At 36.9% G+C, this 20,721-nt stretch overlaps 4 protein-coding genes across 7 annotated transcripts; all 4 read left to right on the forward strand.

Moving 5' to 3' along the window:
* Window positions 1–217: 217 nt before the first annotated feature.
* On the forward strand, window positions 218–4,497 carry LOC18044620 (ankyrin-3). The gene is made up of 4 exons (XM_006438022.2): window positions 218–731; window positions 2,261–2,536; window positions 2,645–2,782; window positions 2,876–4,497. The coding sequence occupies exons 1-4, from the start codon at window positions 402–404 to the stop codon at window positions 4,433–4,435; spliced, it is 2,304 nt and encodes a 767-aa protein (XP_006438085.2). The 5' UTR covers window positions 218–401; the 3' UTR covers window positions 4,436–4,497.
* Window positions 4,498–4,989: 492 nt separating this feature from the next.
* Window positions 4,990–14,052, forward strand: LOC18044621 (probable pre-mRNA-splicing factor ATP-dependent RNA helicase DEAH4). Of its 4 annotated transcripts, XR_002905904.1 has the most exons (17): window positions 4,991–5,361; window positions 5,641–5,733; window positions 5,836–5,940; window positions 6,222–6,439; window positions 7,041–7,093; window positions 7,207–7,323; window positions 8,435–8,526; window positions 9,231–9,317; window positions 9,437–9,651; window positions 10,016–10,108; window positions 10,668–10,791; window positions 11,172–11,319; window positions 11,894–11,963; window positions 12,631–12,791; window positions 13,090–13,265; window positions 13,415–13,668; window positions 13,760–14,052. XR_002905904.1 is itself a non-coding variant. In XM_006438026.2 (16 exons), exons 1-16 carry the CDS (start codon window positions 5,162–5,164, stop codon window positions 13,575–13,577), a joined length of 2,115 nt encoding a protein of 704 aa, XP_006438089.1. In that variant the 5' UTR covers window positions 4,991–5,161; the 3' UTR covers window positions 13,578–14,052. The 4 variants fall into 4 exon arrangements, 3 of the variants coding, with proteins under 3 accessions (XP_024041099.1, XP_006438089.1, XP_024041098.1); XM_006438026.2 differs by having other exon boundaries at window positions 13,415–14,052; XM_024185330.1 differs by having other exon boundaries at window positions 5,201–5,347; window positions 13,415–14,052.
* Window positions 14,053–14,185: 133 nt separating this feature from the next.
* Window positions 14,186–17,908, forward strand: LOC18044622 (adenylate kinase 4). The gene is made up of 6 exons (XM_006438028.2): window positions 14,186–15,246; window positions 15,676–15,821; window positions 15,938–16,057; window positions 16,154–16,321; window positions 16,869–16,958; window positions 17,589–17,908. The coding sequence occupies exons 1-6, from the start codon at window positions 15,135–15,137 to the stop codon at window positions 17,688–17,690; spliced, it is 738 nt and encodes a 245-aa protein (XP_006438091.1). The 5' UTR covers window positions 14,186–15,134; the 3' UTR covers window positions 17,691–17,908.
* Window positions 17,909–18,705: 797 nt separating this feature from the next.
* LOC18044623 (AAA-ATPase At3g50940) lies at window positions 18,706–20,338 on the forward strand. The gene is made up of 2 exons (XM_006438029.2): window positions 18,706–19,747; window positions 19,835–20,338. The coding sequence occupies exons 1-2, from the start codon at window positions 18,761–18,763 to the stop codon at window positions 20,336–20,338; spliced, it is 1,491 nt and encodes a 496-aa protein (XP_006438092.1). The 5' UTR covers window positions 18,706–18,760.
* Window positions 20,339–20,721: the final 383 nt, after the last annotated feature.

Genomic DNA, 20,721 nt, shown 5'->3' on the forward strand with positions numbered 1-20,721 from the left:
AAATAATAATAATCTCCAGGGGAGAGACCTATTCAATAGAGATGAACAAAATATGGTTTTCTTCGAGAAAAACAAAATATTAGGTACCCAAATGTCTTTTTCCGGCGCTACGAGTTAACGTAATTGTGACTTGGTCAAACAAATTTTAAGTTAATATAAATTATTCATTCACAAAAAAAAAAAAAAAAAAAATTTAGCCCCCAATAAAAAGCTTGCCTCTGGGTTCCCTCCTCCTCCTTCTCCCTGAGTCGCTTCCCTCTCACGCCTTAATTCCTCTCATTCTCATTGTCTCATACGTCAAATACAACATAACTAAACCATTTCAAAGACGTACACAACACAACTCGTGTGTCCGGTCTGCACTCTTCATCTTCTTCTTCTAAAAAATAAAAAAATAAAAAATGATGATGTTTGGAAACCCTGCCGGCGCGGGGTTTCTCGCTGGAAAGCAGCAGGTGTTTCCGGTGGATTACGAAGCGGAAGTCTCACAACGTCTCGTTGACGCCGCGCATGTTAACGACGTTAAGCGAGCTAACGAATGTATAGGTGATCCTTTTGTCGATGTTAACTTCGTCGGAACGGTGAGCTTGAGGGCCAAGAAGACTGAGCTTGTCTTGCACGATGAAGCGGCTCACGAAGTTCGTGTCGTGTACGAGGAGTTCAAGACCGAAGTCACCGCTTTGTTCCTAGCTGCCCACGCCGGAAACCTTACACTTGTCAGGAAGCTATTGGTACGTCATTTATTTTTCCTTTTCATACGAAGAAAAAGGGTTTTAATTTTTAAATATCCATCCATTTTTGGAACATCCACTAACCGTTCAAGATTTTCACTTCTGATTCAAAATTTCTGATAAATCAAGGAGTTAATGCTCGATATCTACGGTTTGATCTTTTTATTTAATGATAATTTATTCATTTGTACAGGATATATATCCCATCTGAAACAATATTTGGAAACTTTTTTTTTTTTTTGGCAATGTTGTTGTATATTTTATGAATAAATGGTTATTATTATTATTATAGATCTTGTGATCTTTTTATACAAGTTTGTACGACAGTGTATGTGTATTCCTGAATCCTGACAGATAACCTGACCACCTGAGAAGCGACTTGACGATGCAGATTTTCGTATCTCACTGTTACTGAGTGTCAAAGCTGGGATGATTCGTGCCCAGAACTTTTTTTGGCTTTTTTTTTTTTTAATAGAGAACTTTTTTTGGCTTTATTTTCACCTAATTGATTCTTCCACGTGTTGTAATGGATGGGGTCACTGTCCCAAGAAAGAAAAGGACTACACGAACAAAATGTGTTTGTAGTAATAATAATAAAAAAAAAAACACCAGAAACGACTCCGTATAGCTTTATTGACTGAAGAAAAAATAAAAAATAAAAAATTTTGTGTGAGTGATTTTCAAGTAATCTTATTAAGTGAAATAGGGGATTAAGAAACTAATTTCAAATTTGCTCTGTTCATGTCTTAAAAAAAAAAAACTTTAACCTTCAATGAACAAGAAAGATATGACATGGAGAATATCACTCGTTTTACTGGGCAAAATTAAATATATGATGGGTTAAAAATAGCGGCGAACTTGGGTTTGAAAGAAAATAGTTTTGTCCTTCAAGCGTATGATATGTTTCAATTTTAGGCAAAATTAAGTGCAAAGTTATTTTGACCCTCAGTGACATTAGCATGATCTCATCTTTTCAATAACGATGTTAACAAAATTGTAATATAAAATGTAAGGTATTGTAAAAATATAGTAGTAAAGTGTTCATCTCCATATTTCTTTCACTCATTTGTTATTTAACGGTCCTTGAGTTAGGAAAACAACAACAATGTTTTTTTAATAGAAAAAATTGTGATTTACTTTATGATGTGGTAGATAGTATAAAAAAAATGTCTTATGTAATTTTTACAAGATTATTTGTTATTGATTTATTTTTTGGAATATTCTCTATGTTTGAGTTTGATAATATTTTCAATTTTCAAAGATCTGTGTGAATTTTTGAGTTTAGTTAATTCTCGACATTTCGTGAAATCGACAAGTGTTAACCTACTAAGTTCACTGTGTTTTTTCGATTCAACGTGAATTTAGATCATTCCTTTATTCCGGTCATTGAAGATGCCCTAATATTTGTAACGATAGATTATTGCCTGATTCTGACTTGCCTTACCCCTTGTAAGAATTCTAGATGGAGCCCAATAGCTTGGATGTCCTTTTGATACTACTAACGTTTGTTTATTATCATAATGTGACAGAGTCTTGGTGCCAATGTGAATCAGAAGCTATTCCGAGGCTATGCAACCACTGCAGCAGTGAGGGAGGATCATTTGGAGATTTTGGATCTTCTCATCAAAGCAGGTGCGTGCCAGGAGGCATGCGAGGAGGCTTTGTTGGAGACCAGCTACTTGGGGCAGGCCAGGCCTGCCGAGTTGCTGATGGCTACTGACTTAATCCGGCCACAAGTTTCTGTGCACGCTCTTGTTTCTGCTTGCTGCAGAGGATTCGTCAATGTAGTTGACACACTCATTAAGGTAATTCTTGAACATAGGATACCAAAATTCAAAATCAATGACCAAGTCAGATATTTCTGTCTGGAGTTGATGTATTGAAATCACATTGATGCATTTGATCGCTGGCAGTGTGGAGTAGATGCCAATGCTATTGATAGGGTGCTGCTTCAGTCTTCCAAGCCAACTCTTCATGCCAATTTTGACTGTAATGCACTTGCTGGGGCTGTTGTTAGCAGACAGATCTCTGTTGTTAGATTGCTCTTGCAGGTAAGCATTTTGGAAATCAATCACCATTATTGGGAGCCTAATTTTATTGGCAGAATGTATATGATTTTTGTTATCTTTGATATGGGGAGACAGGCTGGTGTCAAGACGGACATCAAGGTGAGAATGGGAGCCTGGTCGTGGGACATGGATACAGGAGAAGAACTTCGGGTGGGTGCTGGACTAGCTGAGGATTACTGCATCACCTGGTGTGCTGTGGAGTATTTTGAATCCAGTGGTGCTATTTTGCACATGCTCTTCCAACACATTTCCCCTAACATCCTTCACAATGGGAGGACTCTCATCCATCATGCAATCCTTTGTAATAATGCAAGAGCAGTAGAGCTGCTGCTAAATTGTGCTGTTGACAAAGAATTTCCGGTGCAAACATATTCAAAAACAGAGCTCCGACCCATTCATTTGGCAGCAAGGCTTGGATCTGCTAAAATTCTTAGAAGGCTTATCAGTGCGGGCTGCAATATCAATTCCCGAACAGCAGCTGGAGAAACTGCAGCAATGATTTGTGCAAGGTACAAGCATGAGGAGTGCCTTAAATTTCTAGCCTCAGAAGGGGCTGATTTAGGATTGATCAATTATGCTGGTCACTGTGCAAATTCAATTGCAAAGTCAAGTAGGTGGACTCTTGGTTTTCAGCAAGCAGTAGTTGATTCAATTCGATCAGGGAATATTATTCAATCAAGTAATGCTTCGAGATTTTCTCCTTTGATGTTTGTGACTCGAGCAAATGATGTGGATGCCTTGAAAAAACTCATTGAGTGGGCAGACGTTGATCTTGATGAACAGGATGCTGACGGATTTTCAGCTGCCATGATAGCTGCAGCAGCTGGCCATGTAGAGGCCTTCAGGTTGCTCCTTCATGCTGGTGCTAACATAAAGCTGCAGAATAAGTATGGTGAGACAGCAATCACCTTAGCAGAATTCAACCGGAACGGCGAAGTTCTCGAACAAGTAATTCTCGAGTATGCACTGGAAGAAGGTCAAAAGGGTTCTGCTGGGTTTTATGCCCTACATCGAGCAGCTAAACGTGGAGATTTTGACTTAGTTCATACACTGGTTAGTAGATGTTACGATGTAAATGCCTCAGATGCTGATGGATACACCCCACTCATGTTAGCAGCAAAGAGTGGCCATGGCAGTGTGTGCCAACTCTTAATTTCAAGCGGGGCAAAATGTGACATTGAAAATGCAAGAAATGAGACGGCACTTGCGCTTGCAAGGGAAAATGGTAACGGAAATGAAGCTGAAAATGTTATACTAGATGAGCTTGCTCTAACTCTTGTGTTAGACGGCACTTATGTTAAGAAGCACACAAAGTGTGGCAAAGGATCACCCCATGTCAAACTACTTAAAATGGTGGAGTCCGCCGGCGTTTTGCAGTGGGGGAGGTCAAGGAAGAGAAATGTGGTATGCAGGGCGGCTGAAGTTGGTCCTAGCGACACATTCCGATGGAACCGCCGGAGGAAATTCGGCGTTGAAGAACCGGGAATGTTTCATGTTGTGACTACACAGAATAAGGAGGTGCATTTTGTGTGCCAGGGTGGGCTTGAAATGGCTGATTTGTGGGTTAGAGGGATTAGGCTTGTGACCGGGCAAGCCATTTTTGGCAAGATGCAATTAAGAGTCAATCATAAGTAAGCGGTTTTGTCTGATTTCTGTCAAGCAATATGGAGAATTACTTCATCTCATTGTATTTTAATAGCTGCTCCTTTCTATGCATGTGAAAAAAATTAAAAAAGAATTTAGGTTCTCAGTACAAACTTTTTCTTTGTGATGGGCATTGTTATTTAGTGATAATTTAATAGAAAATTAACGGTTGCAAAACTAAAAGCTTTAATGAGTGATGTTTTTTTCAGCTATCACGCTGTCGTTGGGCGTCAAAAAAATGTTTGGGGCAATATTTTTTTTTTAAATTTTCACTATTGATTTTTTTTTTTTACTTCAAGAATTAAACTGTCTTATAATTAATCAAAATCAGTATTTATGAGAAATTTTTTTCATTTCAAAATATATGAAACTATATTTAAAATTTATACAAATCACAGTATATAAATATATACTTTGAAATCCAAGAGATTTTTTTTCTATTTTTAAATAAAAAATGATTTATAAATAGGAAAAAAAACTTATTTCTTATTCTTCTTCTAAATTAAAAAAAAAACCAACAAAAAGTAACGGTAAAATTTGCCCCGTGATTCATTGACTATGCTAATTGACCGTACAGAGGCACCGGCAGCGCGAACCGGGAAAAAATAGAAAGTAAAATCGAATAGAGCGAAAAGAACTCAAAAATCAAAACCTCCACGATAAAATCCTAAAACCCTAATCTTGCTCGAAAGCTCCAAACCTCGAGTTAATTGATCGATGGCGAATCTTCCGATTCTCCAATATGAAGAAAAGATAGTAGAAACGGTGAAGCAGAATCCAGTGGTGGTGGTTATCGGAGAGACGGGGTCCGGCAAGAGCACGCAGCTCTCTCAGATACTCCACCGACATGGCTACACCAAATCCGGAATTATTGGCGTTACTCAGCCTCGCCGAGTCGCTGCCGTATCCGTTGCCAGGTTATTATCTCAAAATGTTAATTCTTCTATGCATAAATTAAATTATATTAATCTAACTGTCTTTTTTATTTTTTTCTTTTGTTGAGTAACAAGTTCTTATTTGAAAATTTAAGGTTAATTTCGTTGACTTTTTGAAACCTTATAATTTTAAAATTGATTGCAGAAGTTCCTTTGAAATGTTGCATTGCTAATTAGTGGACCATATTTTGTTCACCGTGTTTATTTATTTGTTCTCCTAATTGGAAGATTTTCCTTGACTTATTATGTTGCTGTACGAAGACGAGTTGCACAGGAACTTGGTGTTCGGCTTGGGGAGGAAGTAGGTTATGCAATACGATTTGAGGATAGAACATCGGAAAGAACACTTATTAAGTAATGAAGTCCACTGCTTTTTATTGGATTTGGTTTTGATACGGTTATCTCTAATATTTTGCATAGTTTAATGTGGCTAACGTTAGGTTTTCGACTCTGTAGATACCTTACTGATGGAGTTCTTCTTCGAGAAATTCTGTCTAATCCAGATCTTAGTCCGTATTCAGTTATCATATTAGATGAAGCCCATGAGAGGAGTCTCAACACGTAAGACTTAGTTTATTTTGTTCAGTTTGTATCATCATTTGTTTTAAATGTCTATGCCATTTTTGATCACTACATGTATGTATGTTATTGAGGTTTTTTTTTTTTCACCAGTAAGTGAGATCATATCTCATTTGAATGAGTGGTTTTGAGATTTAGTCACTGTGGGGCTTGATTTATTCCATTCCTTGTCAAAGTACATATAAAAAAACATCTGACGTTATATTTTTTCAACCTGCTGCATTTTTTATATCCACAATATTAATGAGCGCATCCATTGGTAGGGACATATTGCTGGGTCTTGTGAAACGCTTGGTTAATTTGCGAGCATCAAAATTAAAGATTTTGATCACGTCAGCAACTCTTGATGGTGAAAAAGTTTCCAAGTTCTTTTCAAATTGCCCCACATTGAATGTCCCTGGAAAGTTGTATCCTGTGGAGATATTGCACAGCAAGGAGCGTCCTACAAGCTATCTTGAGTCTGCTTTGAAAACAGCAATTGGTACGATTGATATCTTTGTCAACTCCTTGTGTATAGAAGCTTAGCAGTTTGTTTCTGTCGTTTACGGTATTGGTTTTGTGTGATCTTGATAGAGCAAAGACTTTGAAATATAATGCCCAGAAGAACATACTATTTTTTTTTTTCCAATTTAAACTTGGTCAAACCTGGGTTGTTGTGCAGTATTACTGCTAGTTTTTAGAATTTTGACTAGTCCCTCAGATTTCATCATAGGAGGTCGAGACAGAGCCCCAGGGCTATGGAGAAAGATGTAGATCAATCGCCCTAGATAGACAACTAGGTAGAGGGTGTTGAAATGTTATGCATGTATGTGCACAGAATGCGACACTCTATGGTGCATTCAGTGTTGAAATTCATCCTCTGTCACTTATAATATTTCTGAGCTCGCTGCCTGATTGGTAGGGGAGCAGAAAATGAAGCACTTTTTTACCGAAAAGAAAAAGGAATGGAAATTTTTTCATGTTAATCTCAACCTTTAGATAAATCTTGTGGTCACTATGTTACTGATGCTGCTAAAATTTTATAGTAGTTTCTAACGTTCCAATCGTTTTTCACAGTTTTTATTATCAAATTGTGCTTACAGATATACATGTTCGAGAACCAGAAGGTGACGTGTTGATATTCATGACTGGACAGGTAAGATTTGATTATATTCAGTTTTAGGAATGAGATCTACATAGTAAGTACTGCACTGCAGTTAATGTTTGTTGTGCATGTTTATATTGGTTGTAATTTGTTGTCTTTCATAGGATGATATAGAGAAGCTAGTTTCAAAGTTAGAAGATAAAATTCAAAGCCTGGATGAAGGGTCCTGCATGGATGCTGTAATCCTTCCCCTTCATGGTTCCTTGCCACCCGAAATGCAGGCAAGTTTGTCAATTTTGGCTTTTTGTTTCTTTTTTTTTTTTAATTTTTTTTAAATCTCTTGATGAAACTTTGTAAAGTTATATATCCAAGGTATCTTTTGATTTTAGTTTTTTTTTTTAAATGGCACACCTTTCAGATTTAGGTTTTCGATTTGTAATTTCCAGTCTCTTTTATAATTGTGTGCTTCTGGCTTATTTGCATGCATGCGATATGCATCGCCTTTATCAGTTACATTGGCATTGTGTATCAGTATTGACGGCATAGAAAATTCTTCATGACTGGTCATTGTTGGCTGTTTCTCAGTAGCATATTTGTTATTTGAAATGGGTAGAGCTGGGGAAAGACCTACAGTAATTGCATCCATTGGAATATAAACTTTATCCTTATCTAACTGGAACTGTGATGCTACATGTTAAATCAATTTTGTTACTCTGTACAATAACTCATTGGGGTTGCATAGTCTTACAGGAGTAAAGTTCTAGTTTGCAGAAATAGAAGATGATGTATTATTCTTCAAATCACAAGTCTTTTCCATTTCAAACCAGATCAATGATGATTTGGTGGTGTAATTTTTTTTCATTGGGTGAGATATGTAGCAAACGTAAAAGATTCTAGTTATTAACTGCCTCGTCAATAGCAAATCATTTCTCCAAGTACCTCTGTGGAGTAGTATATAATTGTCAAGGGTTTTGTTTAAAAAAATGAAGCCAATTTCTAATAAACTAATTCTTCTTTTTAATTTTTAATAAAAATTGTTACTGGTAGTAAATGTCAAACCAAAATTGCAGTGTGTCCAATTTGAGAACTTATTGCTTGTACACTTTCTGAGACTCCATGCCCAATAATAATATTTATTTATAAGTGATTGCAGAAATGTAGATACCATACTTATGGATAAAACAATTTCGCTGCACTGACCAACTAGTAATTAAAATTATTGACATTTCAGATATAATCAATGCACGCATTCTTTTAGCCTTCATGAGAATATGCTTTTACCAAATGTTGCGACTATCCCATCAAGAAACTACTTCGCTTAATTTTTCGAATATGTAAATCTAGATAAATTTTCTATGTGGTTGATGTTTCATGTTTGTTATGACCCAACAGGTGCGTGTATTTAGTCCTCCACCTCCAAATTGTAGGCGATTTATTGTTTCCACAAACATCGCTGAAACTTCCTTGACCGTTGATGGTGTAGTGTAAGGAAACTTGATACTTGCGTGAAGATTTGATTTGGTGATTGTATTCACGCCATCACATCCATGTTATACTATATTATTCAATTCTTTTTTCACATTTTCTCGTTCATGTATGCCTTACACTTTTTAGTTGAGCTTATAGATGCGGTGATTACTCTTTCGTTGGACTCAAAATTTGGTTAGATTTATTGAGAAATCATTGGAAACTTTACATAAGTTATTGATCTTTTAGTATGGGTTGAAATGTTTTTGATGAAGATTCTTTTGGATGATGCAAAATACATGGAAGCAACTGTGGTGGGGTAGTTGTTTTTCCCTTAGTTAAATAAATAGGTTTGTACATATGAAGGTTGTAGTTAGAAGAAAAGTAAGATTGGTGGAAAAGAGAAACGAAAACGGAAGTCAGAATCCATTAGGAAGTTGTTTTACTTGACAGTGTTAAGTGAATTATGGGATGAGCATTTAGAATTGCCTCAAAAAGTTTTTAGCTGCTCTTGTAGTTTTATAAAAGTCTTGTTTCTATGAAAGAGTTCCCCGTTTCCTTTCCTGTTAGGCTCGCCGACTATTTTCTGCATTTATGAAAATCCAGTTTTTTTTTTAATTTAAATTCCTTCTCGCACCACATTTCACTGGGTTAGTAGGTCCAAATTATTTATTTGTCAAATTTGAGTTATTTATGCTTGGAACTTATGGGTACTAAACAGGTATGTTATTGATTGTGGTTACGTGAAGCAGCGGCAATACAACCCATCGTCAGGCATGTATTCCCTTGATGTAGTTCAAATTAGCAAGTGAGTTGGATACTGCCACTTATGCTTTTGGTATCATGTTTCAGATATTCTAGCTATCAGATTTATGTCTTTTGTTGTGATTGTAATTATAATGATTCACTGACTTTATAATATTTCAGAGTGCAAGCTAATCAGCGTGTTGGACGAGCTGGAAGGACGCGCCCTGGAAAGTGCTACCGGTTGTACCCATCCACTGTTTACCACGATGAATTTCTTGATGTAACAGTACCTGAAATACAGCGATCTTCTCTCGCTGGCAGTGTTCTTTATCTGAAATCATTGGACCTCTCTGATATTAATGTTCTCAAGTTTGATTTTCTCGATCCCCCTTCCTGTAAGGAAGCATTATTTCTGCAGTTTTTCATTGTTTATGCTCTCATGCATGCTAATTTTATTGTTCACTGGTACATACTTTGTTCAATATATCTTCCACCATTCCTTGAAAGCACTGGAAAAAGAGAAGAGGGAGGATGTATTTGACTTTTATGTATTTCATGATCAAAATTGTTAAACATGTGACCAAATTTATCACTATTCATGTGTACTATATATAACTATTGTTCACATGAACTGTGGCCTTTAGGGTAAGGCACATGTTTAGGATTCCTATTGTAATCAATCTTGAAAGTTGTCGAGATGGCATTACATTCCTTTGTGAACTTGAATATATGGACTAAAATCTGTATGTTTTGATGCAGCTGAGTCGTTAGAAGATGCACTAAAGCAATTATATCTGATTGATGCTATTGATGAAAATGGATCCATTACAAGTATTGGAAGAACAATGGCTGGTACTTCATTTTTTGCCCTTCCATAATTGTCCTTTGATCAAGAAGCTTTTTACTCACTTTCCTTGTTAGGGTATTTTCATTTGAGAATTTGCACAAATTTTCTTGCTAACTTCTTTTAACTATTGCAACATCTTTAAACTTGCAAAACAGAAGGTTATGAATCAGCTAGTTGTTATACTGATTAGTTTTCTCAGAGATGTTAGATGTTCAATAATGAGAATTTATCTTTCCAGAGCCTCATAAAGCCAAATATCTCCACATTGCATGTTTATTTTGATTGCTGAGATCCTTCTTAACTATCTGACTTTCTAACTTATAGCCTCGGATTAAAATACCCATCTAAATTTTTGTGCAGTCTACTTCTTGATAGCAATTCATATTTTTGAGTGTTTATCTTTGCTTCTTAATTTCGTGTCTAGGAGATGCAAATTTTTCTATTTGTGTCTAGGAGATGCAAATTTTTCTATCTTTGAAATAATAATTATAGTTATAGATTTAGTTCACCTTGCAATTAATTCAATATATGAGCTTATTGGGTATTTTCTATGGTTGTGCTCAGAGCTTCCATTAGAACCTTCACTTTCACGGATGTTAATGGAGGCAAATGAGTATGGTTGCTTATCTCAGGCTTTGACTGTAGCTGCCATGTTATCAGCAGAGACCACATTGCTTCCTGGTCGAAGGTTAGTTCATCTGGAATCCTTTTATTGTAGGCCTTTGCTTTAGATGCTATCGATGGTTTCAGCTTCTCTGTAAAATTGTTTATTAGGAAATTTTGTGAACCTTTTAGATTAGTGTACAGTGAATTTATAAAAGTCATCTAATATTAGTTGATTGGATATTTGATACTTTTTTTTTTTTGCAGTTAAAAACTTAAAAAGGAATCAATAAAAATGCGGTCCTGTGTTTATGTATGTTTGGCCTAAAGTGTTTCATACCACTTGGTTGGCAGGATAATTGGAAAAAAGATACATTGAAATCACAATGACAAAAATTGAACTCACTATAAAGAACATTCTGTTTTGAAATAGTGAATTGGTGATAGTTTTATTTTTAACTGCAGCAAGAGTACTGAGAAAAAGCGGAAGCACACTCCCTTGGAACTTCCTGATGGTTCTGGTTGGGGTGATCACATTCAGTTGCTACAGATTTACGAGTGTTGGGATGAATGTGATTATGATGTCAATTGGGTCAAGGATAATGGCCTGCAGGTACCTACTTATTTTATGCTTCTGAAGGCTTGCGATATATTTGAAATACACACCCTTTTAGTTTTATAAAACTGAAAACAAAAAATGGTCCAAGCGGGCACAACCTATGTATGTTGATTCAGAGGGAGTGTGATTGAGCTAAACTAGAATGTGGAAAGCTAAGAAACAAGGCGTCAAAAATCAACTCCCAAAAGAGATGTTTCTAATAATCTGAAAAGGAACAATAATCCTCAAAAATCATAAAAACTGCAAGCCATGAGCATAATAACCTTAGATTCTCAGTAGAGTAGTGATCTTGTTAGCATGAAGGTTGAAATTATGTAGGGACTATCGTATGACACTATAATTTATACTCCATGTAGATGTTAGTTGCCTTTTGGCGGACAAGGTAGCAGAATCTGTTGAGAATACATGATGATTGTGAATGGTTGAGTATCTTTCCAGCAACCTCAGCCTTTGGGTGATGAAGCTAAGGGAATGCACCAAATTAGTGCTCACATTATTTATTTATTTATTTTTGGTTTTTCTGCTCTAGTATTTGAAGCTGTATAACATTTTGAACGTACAACTGTAGGTGCGAGGAATGATGTTTGTCAAAGACATTCGGAAACAGCTATGTCAGATAATGCAGAAAATAGCTAAGGGTCAGTATACTTTGTTATTGAGGGGCCTACTTGCATAAAACTTGCTACATGTGTTAAGATGTCTTAATGGTGTTTTGGTTCCTAAAAGGGCATTTGATCAAGTATTGGGACTAATGTTCCATATGGGAGGCTGTTGCTGGTAAAGTTTCATTTCTATATCTGCTAAAGAAGTGCATAACTTTGTAACTTTGTGGGAGGAATGGCTGTCCATCATTCACAATCTTTTTTTCATTTTGTTTATTTTGGATAAGATTCCCTTTCAGACATGAGCTAACTCCCTGTTCAATTTTTACAAGGGGCCATCAAAAAAGTCCTTTTTCTAATTTTAACATATTCCAGAAAAGTCCTTTAATTTTAAATTGGCTCAGTAGTTTTGACCAGGTACACAATGCCTCAGCATGTTTGGGAATTGTAACAGTAATGAATATGGAAATTGTGGATGATATCTTATAAATAGTGCTTTTCTGTTTTGGAAATTACTGCATTCAGTATAACAGTGGAGGCACTTTTCCAACTTGGAGAATAAATTACCTGTGAGGAGTTTATGCACTGATACTATTTATGTACTGTGTGCACAGAAGTTTATTTTTATCTTTTCATCCTATTACCTTAGCTGCTTTCTCCTTTCTTAACTTCCTTAATAGTTTGTATTGTATGGGGAAACCAGGATCATTAGATGTACGAGCCAATCATAGATGGAAAGAAAGCCGACAGGATTATAGGAAATTGAGGAAGGCTTTATGTGTAGGATATGCAAACCAGCTTGCTGAAAGAATGATTCATCACAACGGCTATCGAACTCTAGGTTTTAAGCCTCAACTGGTTCAGGTATTTGTTTAATCTTATCATCCACCAGATTTAGTATTGTGTTTACGGATTATGAGACCATCAATATACAGTTAGACAAGTAGATGCTACATTATGAATGACTGACGTTCATCTCCACATGACATTCAAAATCCTTGTATTTGATCAAGAAAGAGAATGCTAGAACTGTGTTGATTTAAGTTAGAAATCATTTAACATTTGGAGTATCCTAGTACTAGCTGCTTGTATGTTTTGAATAATCCAGTCAAATTTTGTTTCAAATACAACTGAAAGTAAATTGATTGTTCTTTTTTTTTAGGTACACCCATCATCTGAGCTTAAAACAGATGAAGAAGGACTGCTCCCGAATTATGTTGTTTACCATGAGCTCATTGCTACCTCTCGTCCATATATGCGCAATGTGTGTGCTGTGGAGATGCAATGGGTCATGCCCATTTTAAAGAAGCTTGAAAAAATAGATATTAACAAACTGAGGTAAATTGATAATCTTAGAGATTATTCTTGAGTTATATTTAACGAGAATGTGGATCATCTGACTTTACACATGAACATGACCCCTTTTTTCCCAAAAAAATTCTTGTGTGAACCAAGTTGAGCTTTAATTTTTCGCTTTTGTGAAACAGCGGTGGAGCTGGTCAGATGGAAGAGGCATCTGAGAAAAAACTCACAGATATGCCAGAAACAGAGGTCAATGCTGCTGTGGTTGCTAATGATCACAAAAGTAGAATTCAGGCAGCCAGGGAGCGTTTTCTTGCTCGAAAACCAAATAAATTAAGTAAAATATAAATTGTTTTATGATATGAAGCCAGTGATGGCATGTAGGTGCTGCATTGGTGCTCCATTTCAGGAAGGCATTAGCACTGGCCTAATCAAGTTGGTGAGACCTGGATTAAGTAACTCTGTTTTTGACTGCCAATCCTTCCTTTGCTCCTGAGTTTTATGTTCCTTTCTACATTTGTGATCTACAGGCCTTGTGGCACTCAGTTAATGTGCCTTTGATGTGAGGCAACCTCATTGTTGTGATTCATTATTTTCAGCTCCAAGCAGTAATTCCCGGGTTCCAAGACTGGCTTATTTTGTATCAACTGTTTACAAATGCCAGCGGTGGGATGACATCTAGTCATGAAATAGTCTCGTATGCTGATACACCTCCACTGAAAGGGGGAAAAAAACACATCTTATTGTATAAAATGTGCAATATAACTGTACTATATAATAGTCTTTTTGACTCTGTAGTTTTTACGGCGGTGCTAATTCTTTTTATCTTTTGGAGGTTTGTAGCATTGTTCTGAGTCATTGGTATGCTGTGGAAAAGTTCTAACCGACAATGTAGTCAAAAGTCATTGTTCTCAATCACCTGTGGATTCAAACTCCACAAGCCCGGCGCCCCCCCCCCCCCCCCCCCCTTTCTTCCCAACTCTTTTCCCTTGTACTCTGTCGTCACCATTCTGAAAAAGAAGACTTGTTTGTGTTAAGGTTTTGTTCCAGAAACCACCAAGCAGCGAGGTTCACAATCCAATGCAGTGAAAGTTCTGTTACGTTGTTTGGACTTTTGACTAGCTAGATTAGCCAATAAATTATTGTCCAATGTGTCAGCTATCCTATGGACTCGCTCCCAATCCTAAGAAGCCTGGTGCTCAAATTTCAATGCAATTGATGAATGGAACCTTCCAAATTACAAAACTTCGCCCTCACCAAATTGAACCCAACAAGTGAGATCAATTAAAAATAAAGTGGCATTATGTAGCAGTAGTCCATAGTGCGAACAGCCCTAAGAAATTAGTTTTAAGAGAGAGAGAGAGTGTACTTGTGTAGATTGCATTTCCTTAAGATAAAAATTGTAAATATATAAAATTGGGTTGACCTGACGGCCCGCTGGCGCTTGAGCGAAGTGGAATCTCGATCCATTCCATGCTTCGTCTCATCTTGGCTAAATCCTTTGACCCACTGGCGACACAATCCATTGCATTGCTGATAACAATTAAAAGAGTTAAAGCCGATTATCAAACGGCAATGTGAGATCAGGGAAGTCCAATCAAAAGGCCAAAACATCATCAGACATTCAGACCAAACATAGTTCACAATCAGATACCAAAACCAACCCACCAAATTTCACCAACGCTAAAACCTCACCAAAACTTAGATAAATATATATCACCTACCCACAAGGCCACAACCCATATATTAGTTATATAATCTCTGCTGTGTAGTTATTTATTTCTTTGTTTAATTTTGTATTAAAGGTTTCAGTTGTTCTATTTCCATTTATATAATGATGCATAACCATATATAGGCCCACTACACAACAGGCGTTGAAAGTTTAAACAGAACAGAGAGAGCAAAATGGCGAGCTCTGCAGTGGCATTGGAGGATGTGCCTTCGGTTGATATGATGACGGAGCTACTCCGTCGCTTCAAGTGTTCTTCTAAGCCCGACAAGCGTCTCGTTCTCATTGGTAGTCTTCTATGTCTTTAATCTGGGGATTGTTCGGTATTTGATAATTGCGAGGGAATGTTTGATTGTTTATGAGGTTTAAGTTTAATTTTTTTTTTTTTGGGTTACTTTTGAGAAGTAGTAGCTCTTTGTTGATATATTTTGCTACGCTTTTAAGTTTACGGTTGTGGTGTTTGGTTTTCGATCTGTTATTTCTCTGTGCTCCAAATGTGACGATGCTTATGAATTTTCCCATATGGCGTAAATTTTCCCAGTTAATTTTATTGAAAAAAAAAAAGGATTGGATTTTACTTGCATTGAAGCCCCAGTGGTACAAATGCTTTTTATATGACTAAACAATTAGCTTTATTGCAAGTGAGTTGGCTTCTAGTCTGTCTTAATCTTAACCCAATAGGAATGCACTTAAATTATGATGAAATGAATACTTTAGGTCCACCGGGATCTGGCAAGGGTACACAGTCACCAGTGATTAAGGACGAGTATTGCTTGTGCCATTTGGCCACCGGCGATATGCTTAGATCCGCTGTTGCTGCAAAAACCCCACTTGGGATTAAGGCAAAGGAAGCAATGGATAAGGTAATTTTCTTTTTAATTTCATTCTACACCTCCAGTTTGAATCATGTGCCTGCATTTTCTGTAGCATATTTAGTTGGTAGGTTGTTTGTGTGGTTAAATTTGTTTTGTTCATGTAGGGAGAACTTGTCTCTGATGATTTGGTGGTTGGAATTATCAATGAGGCGATGAAGAAACCTTCATGTGAAAAAGGATTTATTCTGGATGGGTTCCCGAGGACTGTGGTACAAGCGGAAAAGGTTCCTCCCTTTCCCAATATATCTCTGATTTTTTTTCTTCAGGTTTCCTCATTGATTTCTAATGATATGTTTATTGGGGAAAAAAAATTGATACAGCTGGATGAGATGCTGGAAAAGCAGGGAACCGAAATTGATAAAGTTCTCAACTTTGCAATTGATGATTCCATATTGGAGGAGAGGATCACAGGTCGTTGGATACACCCTGCCAGTGGTCGGTCTTACCACACTAAATTTGCACCCCCCAAAGTTTATGGTTTTGATGATGTAAGTTGGCATTGGTCCCATCTTTTTTTTGATCTCTTGTTTCACTTATAAATTGATGAATGATTGAAATTGGTAAGAGAACTAACAATATTTTAGTTTGACATATTATTAGCTTCACAACATGTTGGCTTTCTGGCAATCTATATTGTGCTTGAAGTAAAAATGTGCCTTCCAGGCTATCACTTCACATTCTTCAGACTTGTGATTCATTGATATGCTCAGATCTATGGCAATTAGGCATGAAGGCAATTAACCGATTTACACTTCTAACTTGTAGTGCATCAATAAGCTCAGGCCAAAGCTTGATCTGTCGTTGAATGGAGTCAGTTAACCTAGTTCTATATCATGGCTGATGAAGATGCCAGTATCAACCTTTTGAATGTACCTATGAAAATTCTGAAAATTAGTCATAAATGTGCATGCACAAAATACTTACAAGTTGGATTTATCCTTATTTTTCCATTTATATTTGTACGCCTGTAACCAGACTGATGAAGTGGGATTTCCACTCTCATGAATAATAATGCACATTTAATATAATCTGTAGGTCACAGGAGAGCCTCTAATACAGCGAAAAGATGATACTGCACAAGTTCTCAAGTCACGGCTGGAGGCATTTCACAAGCAGACTGAACCGGTAGGACTTTAATTCTTCCCCCCTGAAATGGGTCAATTCATTGTGGCTAAGTTACGTCAAAAATAAATACACAAGATAAAATAGAAGCAACTCTGTCTATTCTAGTAGAAGCAGCATCTTAATAGATTGAAGTTGTATCTGACTAGTTGATGTCACTTAGATGGGTAAAGGAAAATTAGAGATGCTCTAATTTTTTTTAGTGTCACCTGTATTTGACATTTAATACTTTCTACCTTGGTGCACCTCTGAAGTTTTGGGTCTGTGGAAATGTTTGATTGATATCCAGCAATCAGTAACATGACATCTTTTTACTCTCTTCCAACAACATGATATCCTTGTACTTTCCTCGTAATCATGTTGCAGCATCAATTTGACTGTTATTTCTACATATGATGATTTTAGGCTTGGGGTTTTTGGTTCTTATACTCTCATTTTACTTTGAATGGAAAGATTTTTGCTTGTCTCCTATCAAAGAAGGAATAAATATTTTTAACTAAAAAACTTTCTGGTTGTTTGCATATCATGTGTCCATTCTATACAGTGGTGTCTCAATTCTTGAAAAATATATTGCTCCTGCCCGTTTTGTCGACTTGTAAGCATCCCTCTTACAATGCTAAATTTGAATTGCAGGTAATTGATTATTATGCCAAGAAAGGTGTTCTTGCCCAACTTCATGCAGAGAACCCACCAAAAGAAGTCACTGTTGAGGTTCAGAAGGTTCTATCTTCATAGGAGTGAATCATCTATTTTGTTTTCTCCCTTTTTTGGTTACATGCCTGTATTCATTCCGACACATTGTTGGATTGGCTGATCAGTGGTTGTTAGCCACGTACTTCATGCTAGACTGAGCTTTTATTTTCGAAATCTTGAGGCGTTTCATTCATTACAAAATAATAGTTTCTGTGGATGCAAGGAAATTGTGATAATACCAAAGTGATTATTTTTCACAATCGTTAGCGTGTCATTGTTGCAGCATCTTTTTTTTTTTTTTTTTCCTTTTATTTACATTAAAATAATTTTCTGAACAATCACTTCCTACTATGAAAATGAAATTGTGCCCATCAAATGGTTATCCCTTCGTCAAACCCTATCTTCTTCAAGCTGAAACTGTATCGAAAAAGCAGTTTACAATCCTTAATTTATGCAAAACGTTTACTTGTGTTTGTTCCTTAGCCCTGGTTCTGTAAGATCATTTTTATTGTTCAAACAACCAAACCAATCAAGCGTAGGATATTTTCGTTGAAAATTGTATCCCAAGCTTGGTGTCTGTCACCACCAGCTGTATATTGGATCTCAATTTTACTCGTCGATTGACTAATGACAACACAGAGGGCACAAACGTTGGAAAAACAACACGACCAAGTAAAAAGAACCGCAAGCAGCGGGTCAAACCTGAAACTAAAAAGAGTTGGGAGTGTTGAATTGAGATTTTTAAAAGAGAGATTTAATTGCCATAGAGCCGGAATGTCCCAGCTATCATTCTTTGCTGAGAATTGCTCAAGAAGATTGACTAAGTGATGGTGGGTGAGATATTCTTGCCAATTTCTTATTTGTTATGTGCTGCCCGCTGCACAGTACGCACACTTGACTAGGCTTGAAAATTGTAGTGGAAGCCTTGTAATTGTCCACCAGTCCATTTGGGTTATGTCGCTGTTTCTCATCCAACGGCTTCATGGGGAAGCTACTTTCCACCTATAAAACCCATTTGACATATGCACGCTGCAATCCAAGCCAGCAAATACACAAATAACTTTAAACTTACTTCCTTTATTCCGCAACAATCACTTTCCCACTAATCAAACATGTTCTCTCTCTCAAGCATGCCTTCAACATCATCGGTTTTATCAACCTACACCACCTTCGCCGCATCAGCAATGCTTGTGCGAACCATCCTTAACGAAGTCCAGACGATAACCAACCAGTTCATTCCCCAAAAACTTCAAGACATTTTATCATCCAAACTGGAAGGTCTTTTTGGGAAGTTTTCCGATCAACTGACACTCATCATTGAACAATCTGAAGGATTCTCTGTCAATGAAATCTACCAAGCTGCCGAATTGTACTTGAGCACTAGAATCACCCCATCAATTCAGCAGCTCAGGGTTTCTCAAGCACCGGGAGAGAAGAGCCTCTCAGTCACCATCAATAAAGGCCAGAAAGTCGTGGACACGTTTGAAGGAATGCAGCTCACTTGGGAGCTTGTCACTTCCGAAAAACAGAAGACATCATTGGACTACGACAGCGGCCTCTATGCTTCGGAAACAGCCGAACACAAATCATTTCACCTCAGCTTCAGCAAGATATTCAAGGACAAGGTGTTGAACAAGTACCTCCCATATGTAGCAGAAAGATCGAAGGCCATTAAAGAAACTAAAAAGGTGATCAAGTTATACTCGCTTTGCGCGGCAGATGCAATCAACCTTGACCATCCATCAACATTTGACACATTGGCAATGGACCCGGTGCTCAAGCAGGCGTTGATTGATGATTTGGACAGATTTGTGAAGAGAAGAGAGTTCTATAGCAGAGTTGGCAAGGCATGGAAACGTGGATACTTGTTGTACGGCCCTCCCGGTACTGGGAAATCAAGCTTGATTGCAGCCATGGCTAACTATCTCAAGTTTGACATCTATGACATGGAGCTTGCAAGTTTGAGAAGCAACTCAGATCTCAGAAGACTCTTAGTCTCTACAGGAAACCGATCAATTCTTGTAATAGAAGATATTGATTGCAGCATTGAATTGGAGAATCGACAGTGTGGAGGAGGATATGACGAAAATAATAGTCAAGTGAGTACATGCGTTAGTGAAGCTACTAGCATTGCAATTTGCAATTACTAAGTCTCATTGTTTGTTTTCTGTTAATGGCAATGGCAGGTAACACTATCTGGTTTACTTAATTTTGTTGATGGGTTGTGGTCAAGCTGCGGGGATGAGAGGATTATTGTGTTCACAACCAACTACAAGGAGAGACTAGACCCCGCATTGCTGAGGCCGGGCCGCATGGACATGCACATTCATATGTCGTATCTAACGCCGGGCGGGTTCAAAATTCTTGCTTTCAATTATCTGAAAATTAAGTCTCATTCTATGTTTGATGAAATTGAAGAGTTGATTAAGGAGGTGGAGGTGACCCCGGCTGAGGTTGCTGAGGAGTTTATGAAGAGTGAGGATGCTGATGTGGCACTTAATGGACTTGTTGATTTCCTTCTGAGGAAGAAAGAGCAGACCATGAAATGTGAGGAACCCAAAGTTGATGAAGGAACCCAAGGCAATGAAGAGGAAAACGAAAGCCTGAAAAGTGAGGAAGATTGTACTGGTCAGAAGAGAAATAACGTCAACAAGAAGAAGAAGAAGAAGAAGAAATTGAAGAGTTTTTAACATCTTTTGCGTTTAATGTAAGATTTATTTATTTTTCCTTCTTTTTTTATATGTAATGTAAGATTTGTTGGAATCAATAATTAAATCTAAGTTAAATCAACTATGCATTACAGATAGTAGATTAAAAAAATTACATGAGGAAAAAAATTTAATTACTCGACCCCAAAAAAATTCAATCAAAATTAGAGCAAGAAACTCTTTCACAGAGATTGTGGAGCCAGATTCCAAGAAAAACAAAGCAAATTTTGTGGTAACGTATTTTGAAATACTAATATCTCACAACTGAGGAGGGAAATGAGAGCAATTATTTATTTTTATTATAAATTAGAATTGAATAAATTAAATTTAAATATGAATATCTCACATGAATGATTAATTCAAAT

Source organism: Citrus clementina, unplaced genomic scaffold (assembly GCF_000493195.1).
Source record: "Citrus clementina cultivar Clemenules unplaced genomic scaffold, Citrus_clementina_v1.0 scaffold_4, whole genome shotgun sequence".
NCBI classification, from domain to species: domain Eukaryota; kingdom Viridiplantae; phylum Streptophyta; class Magnoliopsida; order Sapindales; family Rutaceae; genus Citrus; species Citrus x clementina.

Bases quoted from the DNA above. Each gene is read 5' to 3' on its own strand.
- LOC18044621 (XM_006438026.2), top strand. From the start codon at position 5,162: ATGGCGAATCTTCCGATTCTCCAATATGAAGAAAAGATAGTAGAAACG. The intron at 5,734-5,835 runs GTAATGAAGTCC...TCGACTCTGTAG, and splicing joins TCGGAAAGAACACTTATTAA to ATACCTTACTGATGGAGTTC. The intron at 7,324-8,434 runs GCAAGTTTGTCA...ATGACCCAACAG, and splicing joins CCTTGCCACCCGAAATGCAG to GTGCGTGTATTTAGTCCTCC.
- LOC18044623 (XM_006438029.2), top strand. From the start codon at position 18,761: ATGTTCTCTCTCTCAAGCATGCCTTCAACATCATCGGTTTTATCAACC. The intron at 19,748-19,834 runs GTGAGTACATGC...TGGCAATGGCAG, and splicing joins ATGACGAAAATAATAGTCAA to GTAACACTATCTGGTTTACT.
- LOC18044622 (XM_006438028.2), top strand. From the start codon at position 15,135: ATGGCGAGCTCTGCAGTGGCATTGGAGGATGTGCCTTCGGTTGATATG. The intron at 15,822-15,937 runs GTAATTTTCTTT...TTGTTCATGTAG, and splicing joins CAAAGGAAGCAATGGATAAG to GGAGAACTTGTCTCTGATGA. The intron at 16,959-17,588 runs GTAGGACTTTAA...TTTGAATTGCAG, and splicing joins TTCACAAGCAGACTGAACCG to GTAATTGATTATTATGCCAA.
- LOC18044620 (XM_006438022.2), top strand. From the start codon at position 402: ATGATGATGTTTGGAAACCCTGCCGGCGCGGGGTTTCTCGCTGGAAAG. The intron at 732-2,260 runs GTACGTCATTTA...ATAATGTGACAG, and splicing joins CACTTGTCAGGAAGCTATTG to AGTCTTGGTGCCAATGTGAA. The intron at 2,783-2,875 runs GTAAGCATTTTG...ATGGGGAGACAG, and splicing joins TTGTTAGATTGCTCTTGCAG to GCTGGTGTCAAGACGGACAT.